This window comes from Chenopodium album, chromosome 19 (genome assembly GCF_948465745.1).
Source record: "Chenopodium album chromosome 19, dcCheAlbu1.1, whole genome shotgun sequence".
NCBI lineage: Eukaryota > Viridiplantae > Streptophyta > Magnoliopsida > Caryophyllales > Amaranthaceae > Chenopodium > Chenopodium album.
Genome location: NC_137852.1, coordinates 4,859,812 through 4,870,896, shown reverse-complemented (window position 1 = coordinate 4,870,896; position 11,085 = coordinate 4,859,812). Strand labels below are relative to the sequence as shown.

General features: G+C 35.0%; 1 protein-coding gene across 1 annotated transcript; it reads right to left on the bottom strand.

Annotated features, from left to right (window-relative positions):
* Positions 1-864: 864 nt before the first annotated feature.
* On the bottom strand, positions 865-9,934 carry LOC145595038 (elongator complex protein 5-like). Its single transcript, XM_081651393.1, has 9 exons — positions 9,683-9,934; positions 9,504-9,596; positions 8,635-8,798; positions 8,116-8,162; positions 3,364-3,433; positions 1,733-1,941; positions 1,556-1,645; positions 1,298-1,373; positions 865-1,169 (listed from the first exon to the last, which is right to left on the bottom strand). Exons 1-9 carry the CDS (start codon positions 9,847-9,849, stop codon positions 979-981), a joined length of 1,107 nt encoding a protein of 368 aa, XP_081507519.1. The 5' UTR covers positions 9,850-9,934; the 3' UTR covers positions 865-978.
* Positions 9,935-11,085: the final 1,151 nt, after the last annotated feature.

Below are 11,085 nucleotides of genomic sequence, written 5' to 3'. Positions count from 1 at the left end.
CAACCCCAGCCTCTCCGATTACCCTCCCCTACACAAACACCTATTATGCCAAGGTTGTATACATTGGGAACGCGGATGACAGGATGGTATCAAACTTATATTGGTGGCCTTGATTCTCAAGGAGCAAAGACCATAACTAAACATGTCAAGGTCCTCTGTAGTCTGTACCCATCAAAGCTCAAAGACCATTAAAAACAGCGTAAACACGAAAGCATTTCATGAAGTTAAGTGAAAACCTTGTCCTGAGTTGAGTTTACTAATCAAATTCCATAATTTCCAGAGTTCCGGACATTCTATTCACATATACTTTGTTCTGAAGTACTTGTATAGTTTAAGTAAAGTAAACCCGAAAGTTGTTTTTCATTAGACGGATGTTCCTATAATTTCGCTCTCAACTAGAATTTTTTCAACAATACTTATAAATTCTTGTTGCTTTTACTTTCTTTAGATTAGATTTTGTAGAAAGTCAACTAATACAAGTTCTGTTATGCATAAAGGTGTATATTATATAGGTTTACGGTACCATGCAAATATTCTAGAGAGCAAATTAAGTAACTTCAGAAATAAATGTTCAAGTTATAATTTGTCAAGAGTTTTTAATTGTCTTAATATTAAGCTTTCCCTTTATGGCTTTATTAAAATAAGAACTAGTGTATGAATGTAAGATTCAATGAAGTGTGAAAAAAATAATACGAAAAAAAAGGGGAGACAAATTCGCACGATATATGATCCACGTTTAGAGAGTTTCAGTCTTCAGCTGGTTTTTACTTCCTGGTATTCTCCATTTGAATTTTGACTTGGAATATTTCTTAATTCTAAAAATTTATAATCCACATTAAATTCTAAGTAACTAAAATGGTGCAATTGCTGAGAATATGAGCTATTTTTTTTACTGTAAAGACAAGCAAGTCATGCCAGGTTACAAAATTTAGCCTTTCAAAATTCATGCAAGGCTCAATATTTTTTTACAGAACAAAGCTATATATCTAAGTCATCATCAGGATCCTCATCAGAGTCTGGTCTTTCATCATCTGAATCACGGAGATAGACTATCTCACCTCTGGAAGAATTTTCAGTAACTCCAGTTTTCTCAGCTTCGGTTGCCATTCCATTCTGCGACTCCATGAGAGATCGTCGGCCATCATAAATTTGGTTTGCTTTATCTGTTTCTGAAGAAGTAACAACAAAAGACATCATCAAATGTCACAGATACCATATTGAACAATTTGGACTTTCAATATAAAAAATAAGCTCAGATATAACCAAAACAGCCTCTTGCACTTCAATGCATTAGTACCTTGGTGTTCAAAAGGAAGAACCACTTTTGAACGATCAATTTGCTCTTTCTCTGACAGATCTAGATTAAATTGCACCTGCAGAGATTAAAATTGAATTAGGCAAAAGTTATGTTCAACCAAGAATATTAGTTTACTCAGATACGTCCAAATATGGACCAATAAGTTCATTTAAGTCCTGGTGAATCAGATAACAGGGGTGTTTTGCAGTCTTTATGCCATGGAAAGCGTGGAGTGTAGGAAGAAATAATTCTACTAACCTTTGGTACTAGTGACTGTGCCATTGACTCCTCTTCAGAAGAAATTGACTTGAAAGTAATTCCTGTTTGCTCAACATGAAATTCTTCAGACTGAACAAAGTTAAAATGTATCAGCAAAAGGAAATCTGGACCACTGAATCCTGTAATGATATAGCATTTATCTTAGAAAAGGAATACCATTAATCTAACTCTTCCATTTCTACGCTTTAGGCGCACCCTCAACTTTGCTTTCCTAAGATTCTGCTCAAGCAGGCCTTGTTGTCCATTTTTTAGTTGAGTCGTGCCTTCCACACTAGCCACAATAGAAGACGTATACTCAAGAGCAGCAATTGTACTTGCGTCATGAATATCTGAATGCAACAGCCAACAGGTACTGGAAACTTGTCCTGCAACATCACAGATATGGCAATAAGAAGGGTCATATAGCATACTCCACAGAAGATCATGATCCACGAACAACTTAGTGATTGCAATGAGATCATTGGTATAACGAACTTAAAAGACTATCACTTTTCAAAATGACAGGAAAACACTCCAACAGTAGGAATATTAGACTATAAGCTGTCCTACATCTAGAGAAATTAACTGTGTGCTTCACTGCTCTGCTTGACGCCAAAAATAGAACATAAATGAGAGGTCAAATAGAATATGCCATATCCCGCTAGTACAGTAGCACCGATTTGGCGATTCATGGACAAAACTTTGCTGGAGTAGATTCAAAGAATTCCAGAAATTAGCAACAAACAAGAATGTACAAATAGATTATACATGAAATATAATGTTCCGTGGCCATAACAGTAACGGAATTATGGAAAATCAAAGCATGATGGCAACACAGGATTGTGCAAAAAAAATTGATAAACCCAGTTGCTAGCTTACTAGACCAAACTAATAACCCTAGGACCCCACAATTAACATAAAGTTTCCAATCAAAGCCAGGAAGCAATAGTGTTGGACTGAGTTATTCTGTTAAGGAAGTCCTCTTCCAATATTGTAGATATGTTGTACTTTCTTTCTCTGTGCAAAGAAAATCATATCACAATGCAACCATGGAATAGATATATATTCAAGGATAAGAGTGATGACCATCTACTACACCCAAAAAAAACCATCTTGGTAGAATATAAGCAACACTCAAAGTGCAAAATCATGCTTACTAATTTTCTTATTTTATTTATTTATTTATTTTTTTTTTTTTTTTTTGGGGGGGGGGGGGGGGGGGGGGGGGTTTCTTCTTTTTAAACAAGGATTGAAGGATGAGATATAAGGATTTCAACACTACATAAGAAATCCCAATCTTTTGAGGGTTTGAACAAGTGCAGAATCAACAAAAATACCCAAACTAGCAAAATTTGGGGTGGGAGAATATATGTTCATAGACCCTATAGTTCCAAATAAGTACCAAGTCAGATGAAAAGTTGCTGAAAATATGGCCCAATTATCCAGAGGCAGACCCCACTTACGGGATGACTACACGGAATAATCAAATTTGGTTCATAATAGCCAACCCCACTTATGGGATTAAGGCTTTGATTGATTGATATTCAAAGGGAGGCAGACCAGACAAGTGATAGTACACCAAGGTTAAGCCTGCTACTATCCAAACAATAGACATACATGTCTTAGGCCAGCTGCAATAAGGAAAAGGCAAAATGTAATTTCATGATACCCTCTCATTTTAAGAAGGTAATCATTGCATAACATATTCTGTACACTGATTAACACATACAATAAGTTATGCGCATTTAGTTTAACATCTTACGCATCATAAAGAAGCAAAAGTTTTAACTTTAGATAGAAAAACATACCATGACAACGAATATTACTAAGAAGACCGGCAACAGATGACAATGGGACATCTCTTAGTAACTCAGTTACCTGAAAAAATATTTTAACTGTTAGAAAGAAGAAGACAATATTAATAAACTTTTCAAACACTACAGATGACCAAATGATACATTATACAAGACCAATTCAAATTAACCCCCACCCCCCAAAAAGGCAGAAAAAAATAGAAGACAAATTTTCACATAATATGCTAAATGAGTGATGAATGGGAGGCTGTTTGCGTAGAGCACATCAAATATTTGTAGCCTTTTGGAAGTTCACTTTGACCAATTGTGTTTCATATTACTCAAGCATAAATTGACATTGAAACCATACATTTAGGTTGAAGCGTTGAACAACCACACCTTTAGCTTATACTTCAATAACTAAAGTTTCGATAGATATGAATCAATCAAGATAATATATTATGCCACACCCTCTGCCAAAAAAGTTTTCACATCACACTATCACAGGCACAATAAAGTATCAAGAAAAATTTTTATACTAGGTTAGATCCCGTACCATGCATGGTGACCTATATAGCTATATATAGTTGTAGATTGTTGATTGAGAAGTATTATAATCATAAATTAGTCGAAGAATATTAAATTATTGATTTGGTATTTGCAATTTTTAATTGTAGCTTCTATTACACAACTAAACAAAAGTAGGCAAAAAAATCCTGTGCAATATTTTTTGTGAAACAGGTCACATTATTTTAATATTTTACCAAATTTATTTAGAAAGATTTGTGAAATCTTTTTTATTTTAAATATAATTATTACTACGTGTTAATATGGAATATGTATAAAAAATAATATCATTTTTATAAATGATTTGTTTCAATTCCTAAGTTAATATTTAATAATTGTGTCCGGGTTCCGGGCACTATTTACAACTCCCAAGTCACATCACTTCAATATATACATATATGACATCATTATAAATATATATGACATTATTATAATCAAGTCACATCACATTATTACACTTATATGACATCACTATATTTCATGAATTTCAAAATAGAATCATAACTCATTCTTGGTACTTTATGGACATCTTTATCGGTGTCTTATGGTTTCAAACTTCCTTATATGACCCATGACTCATCCAACACATTCAGTTTATTTTTTGGAAAAAAAAAAGTCAAAAATTGATCCGAAATAGTGTATTATAGCCTTCAATTTTGGATACTCTTCCACTTATTTTGACTCGGAAATAAAAATTGATGACATGTTTACCATGGTTCCTAATACACACCGGGAGTCTATTTGGGTGGGTGCAATCATCCAATTTGCCTTAAAACAATCAATTTATCAATTCGCAACTTCCACTGATTTTGTGAACTCAAGAAAACCACAGACATTTATGACAACATGTAATGGTCATATATGGTTCCAAACGGCATTATATGACACTAAAATGTATCCCCAAGGGTCTCAACACTTTTTGCCATTGGGTCCCGTAACCTCAAAAATTCCTCAAAAAGCGTGGATAATAGCCTTCAAATTTGGAAATTTTGACCATTTTTCGCCCGGAAATAAAAATTGCCGACATGTTTACCATGGTTCCTAATACACCCCGGGAGTCAATTTGGGTGGGTGCAACCATCCAGTTTGCCTTAAAACAGTCAATTTACCAATTTGCAACTTGCACTAATTTCGTGAACTCAAGGCAACCACGGACATTTATGACAACATATAATGGTCATATAAGGTTCCAAACGACATTATATGACCCTAAGATATATCCCCTAGAGTCTCAACACTTTTCGCCACCGGGCTCCGTAACCTCAAAAATTCCTAAAAAAGCGTGGATAATAGCCTTCAATTTTGGAATTTTTTGACTATTTTTCGTCCGGAAATAAAAATTGCCAAGATGTTTACCATGGCCCCTAATACACCCCGGGAGTCTATTTGGGTGGGTGCAACCATCCAACTTGCCATAAAACAGTCAATTTACCATTTCGCAACTTGCACTAATTTCGTGAACTCAAATTAACCACGGACATTTATGACAACATATAATGGGCATATATGGTTCCAAATAACATTATATACCCTAAGATATATTCCATAGGGTCTAACACTTTTTGCCATCGAACCCGTAACCTCAAAAATTTCTCAAAAAGCGTGAATAATAACCTTCAATTTTGGAATTTTTTGACCATTTTTCGCCCGAAAAAAAAATTGCCGACATGTTTACCATGGTCCCTATTACACCCCATGAGTCTATTTGGGTGGGTGCAACCATCCAATTTGCCTTCAAACAATCAATTTACCAATTCGCAACTTGCACTGATTTTGTGAACTCAAGGCAACCACGGACATTTATGACAACATATAACGGACATATATAGCCTTCAATTTTGGAATTTTTTTTAACTATTTTTCGCCCGGAAATAAAAATTCGACATGGTTACCATGATCCCTAATACACCCCATGAGTCTATTTGGGTGGGTGCAACCATCCAATTTGCATAAAAAAAGTCAATTTACCAATTCGCAACTTGTACTAATATCGTGCACTCAAGGCAATTACGGAAATATATGACAACATATAATGGTCATATATGGTACTAAACGACATTATATGACCCTAAGATATATCCCCTATAATCTCAACACTTTTTGCCATCGGGCCCTGTAACCTCAAAAAGCGTGGATAATAGCCTTCAATTTTGGAATTTTTTTGACCATTTTTCGCCTAGTAATAAAAATTGCCGAGATATGTACTATGATCCCTAATACACCCCGCGAGTCTATTTGGGTAGGTGCAACCATCCAATTTGCCTTAAAAAAATCAATTTACCAATTCGCAACTTGCACTGATTTCGTGAACTCAAGTCACCCACGGCATTTATGACAACATAATATGGTCATATATAGTTTCAAACGACATTATATGACCCTTAGATATATCCCCTAGGGTCTCAACACTTTTCGACACGGGCCCCATAACCTCAAAATTCCTCAAAAACCGTGGATAATAGACTTCAATTTTGGAATTTTTTTAACCATTTTTCGCCCGGAAATAAAAATTGCCGATATGTTTACCATGGTCCCTAATACACCCCGGGAGTCAATTTGGGTGGGTGCAACCATCCAATTTGCCTTAAAACAGTCAATTTACCAATTTGCAACTTGCACTAATTTCGTGAACTCAAGGCAACCACGGACATTTATGACAACATATAATGGTCATATACGGTTCCAAACGACATTATATGACCCTAAGATATATCCCCTAGGGTCTCAACACTTTTCGCCACCGGACTCCGTAACCTCAAAAAGTGTGGATAATAGCCTTCAATTTTGGAATTTTTTGACCATTTTTCGCCCGGAAATAAAAATTGCCAAGATGTTTACCATGGTCCCTAATACACCCCGGGAGTCTATTTGGGTGGGTGCAACCATCCAAATTGCCATAAAACAGTCAATTTACCAATTCGCAGCACTAATTTCGTGAACTCAAGTTAACCACGGACATTTATGACAGCATATAATGGTCATATATGGTTCCAAACGACATTATGTACCCTAAGATATATTCCTTAGGGTCTCAACACTTTTCGCCATCGAGCCCGTAACCTCAAAATTTTCTCAAAAAGCGTAAATAATAGCTTTCAATTTTGGAATTTTTTTGACAGTTTCTCGCCCGGAAATAAAAATTGCCAAGATGTTTACCATGGTCCCTTATATCCTCCGAGAGTCCAATTGGGTGGGTGGAACCATCCAATTTTCCTTAAAACGGTTAATTTACCCGTTTTCGTACACGCCTCTTATATTGGCTTTAAGCTTTCACGAGGCCTCTACGTAACCAAATAATGGTCATATATGGTCGAAACAATATTATATGACCCCGAGATACATCATGTAATGTTTTGTGAAATTCCGACACCAGGTCCCGACACCCGGGTTAAGACACTCCGATTTCGTGTATTATAGCCTTTGTATTTGGTTTCGGGGTGAGATTATGCATCCAAGTACTTCCATGGGTTCCCAAAGGGCCTTATTAGTCGTAAATAGTTCCACCGGAACCATATAATTCATCCTTAATCATTATTAAGGGCCTTGGGAGTCGTAAATAGTGCCCGAAACCCGGTATACCTATTTGCATAGTATAAAAATTAATATTATTTCTATAAATGATTTGTTTCCTAAGTTAATATTAAATTGAGAGGTTTTAGTTGCAATATAGAAGGTTCTATTATTTAAATTTCAAAAATGTTAAATATGATAGCTCTTAAAAAAATTAAAAATAAAAAATAAAAATAGAAAGATGATATCATCATTGCATTTAGGCGGGAAAATTTTTATTAAAAAAGCAACACGTGAGCAGTGGAGATCTCAACATCTTCTGTTTTAGTAATGGTTAATAGATATTGACATGTGTTTGCATGAACGGTGAATATTTCAATCCGGTGCTTGCCAAAATAATATATTGCTAGTAGCAACTTAAACCCTTAAATCTAAAAGGTTTGTTGTCACTTCTCCCATCATTTTGACTCTGACAACCGCCCATGATCCCCCCTCCCCCCCCCCCCCCCACACACACACACACAAAACAAAGCAATAAATAAGAAAACCTCAAATGCATTTCATCATACTTGATTCTAGTCTATAAATCTACAACTATACAATGTGAAAATTTATTGTACCAAAAAAAAAAGTGCATATTATCTAATTTTTTCAGGTAGGGGAGAACAGGAAAATAAATAAATAAATTACCGAGTCTATTGCTATACAGAATCGATCCTTTCCTTGTCCAACAAATCCTGTGGCATAAACATGTAGAAAGTTACAGAGCGGTCTTTCATCTATCTACTCCTGGCTACAGCTAGCAAATATTCACATTAATATCACTTACCGTACCATTTTTTTTTCTTTAACCATAAAAGATAAACATCTCTCTCTCTCTCTCTCTCGTACAACCAAAATTCTGAACTTTTAATAATAATGCTCTTTTCTCCGAAGTTTATCAATATAAGTTTTGATAGAAATAAGTTGAGTTCCTCATTGAACAAAAAATAGTTTGAGGTAAGCAAATGTTCAGCAACACAAAAAAGTTAATTTGAGCTATAATAAGTTAAGTTAAGCAAAACAAAGAGTTTTTTTTTTCAGCAAAGATAACTTGGGGAGAGCAAAGCCTAAGGCATATCTCTAGCATTCACTTGTTTATGCACAATTGTCAACCATACTTCTCAGCTTTATAAATATGAAAGATAAGAGCACAATACGAAGCTATACCTTTTCCCAACTCAAGCATCCCAGAAAGCAATTTCTCCAAATTTCTTACATCCCTGAAAACTGTCACCCCAAACAAAGAATTTGGATAACTGTCAATCCGCCCACTTTCCTTAAGCCTATGCTTCCAACCAAGAGGATCTGTATAACAATCTAGTATCCGAACCCTACACAAGAATTTCCCAGAGTCAGAATATTCCACATCATAACCAAGATTAGACCTTGGCTTGTTAAGATTCTTTTTTTTTTTTTTTTTTGACTGATTATGTAAAACCATGAAAAAAAGATAATAAAACTAAGGAAGCCTGGCAATTCAGATTTCAGAATACTACATAATCAATATAGGTGAATACATTGCGAAATATTCCCTGGTTGGAAATAATTGTCACATGTCACAACTCACAACTCCTCAATCACTCATAAATTCATAAGGGTAGGCATGATATACAAGAAGAGCCTTCTATATGGTCGAACCACTCTCACGGTCTCCTCGACACTCAACCAATTCTCTCGCAAAATCGAATCGTAAACCATCACTATCTTAAGAAAAATTACAACTTTCTGATATGAACATCAGTAATAGTACTGCAACTAGTGCTATATGCTATATTTTCAAATCAGCATATGCCTATACTCTACAACAAATCCAAATAATAATACAACCTCATTTCCTTAGCTTATCATGTAAATTTTGAAAAAAGGATAAAAACTCAGGGATACAAGATAATTTTAATCCAAAATATTGGAAAATCTAACCTACATTTTACCATAACATCTGCACAACTTTATCATCAATATTTTCACTCACATAAAATAAAATAAAAAATATTAGCTTCGAAATCAAACAAAAATGGCGGAAAATAAATACATGCCATTTATCCAAAGAAACGCCATCGATTCCACTGCTCTTCAGCAAATCAATGTAATACGACGGGCTTCGAGCAAATGCGACGATCACCATACCTCTGCAAACAAATTAAACACAATATCAATGTAAATTTTGATAATAATGGAGAAAATAGGAGCAATACGGCGTCGTTAGGGTTGTAACCTGGATTGTGATTTTCCCGCCAAAATGAAGGAAGAAAGCTGAGAGAGAACGTAATCGAAGACATGAAAGGCTAAAGGAGAGAGAATGGAGTCTTTGATAGTGAGCGCTGGAGCTAATTCTCCTTCTAATGCTCCGTCTCGAAGAACTCTGCAGGTTGCTTCCGCCATTGTTGACGATGATGAAGCTCGCTCTAAAACCCTAGATTTTGCAATTTGGGGTTTTGACCTCTTTTCGATTTTGATTTTTCGTTAACGGTTGGTTGGTTATACCCGCTAGCCCTACGTCGCCGTTTTGTTTTTTGGTGTTCAACCCGATTCACCCTTTGAACTAATCCGAATTCGGGGATAAGTTTTTAGTAGTTAGGTTCGAGTCCCCTTCAATTATTGTTGTGGGAGATTGAACACAAATCCTTCTTACCAAGTGTAGTCCCAATCACTACTCCACCAACAGCCAATTGATATGTCGCCGTTTTGTTTGATGGTGAATAGACGCGGGGAACTCACCTTATGGACTTTCGAGTCACAAGATTGATCTCTGCAATTATGACAATGGTATTGGTCGATTAGTGCCAGTGTAAAACTTTGTCACATCCCATGACATGAGTCAAATTGATATTGGTCGATTATTCGATTAGTACTCCCTCCGTTTTTAATTACTTGCTCCATTTCTATTTTTTGCAATATTCATTTATCCTACTTTGACTAATGTTTGTGATTTATACATAAGAAAAAATATAGTCTTGTGGATACTTGTTAGAATCATCTCAATGAATAGATTATTAATTTTCAATTGTTAGAATTTATACTTATTGATAATTAAAGATATTAGTGATCAAAGATTAGCATCAGCATGCGTGTCCAAGAGAAATGGAGCAAATATTTAAAAATGGAGAGAGTACTTCTTAAGTTTAATTTACAAGTTAAATAAGTTTATATAAGTAAAACTCAAGAAAATGATGCATAATATCTAGAAAACAAGAGAAATTGGTGTATGAGCTCAGACTCATAGTGGTACACATATAAGTTATTAGACCTTTCAAATATGTTTATGAACATTTCGACTTTTGAATATTTAGTGTAAGTTTTTTAAATACAATTATATGATATTCGGCATATCAATTTATGGAATTTTATGTATTTGGTGAGTAACTCACAATGAAACAAAATCACCCATTACTTTGTGAGATTGTGAGAAGACAAAGATTTGAAATAATTATTTGATTGGCATTGCCGCATTAACACAACAACTGAAAAAGTTTTACTTCCCACAAAATAAAAAAGTTGCTTACATATCATCTCCTAGGCAAATAGAATTCTGAACTCTTCATGGAAGTTCCATTTCCTATTGATAACCATAGTTTGTCCATGCCTACTAAAGAAATTAGCAGTTTTTTTAATCAAGGT

What these genes read in the sequence shown, in the direction of transcription:
- LOC145595038 (XM_081651393.1), bottom strand. Translation starts at nt 9,849, where the DNA reads ATGGCGGAAGCAACCTGCAGAGTTCTTCGAGACGGAGCATTAGAAGGA. An exon ending in GCGGGAAAATCACAATCCAG is followed by an intron (nt 9,597 to 9,682) that starts GTTACAACCCTA and finishes ATTTGTTTGCAG; the next exon opens with AGGTATGGTGATCGTCGCAT. An exon ending in CACAGTCACTAGTACCAAAG is followed by an intron (nt 1,374 to 1,555) that starts GTTAGTAGAATT and finishes TAATCTCTGCAG; the next exon opens with GTGCAATTTAATCTAGATCT.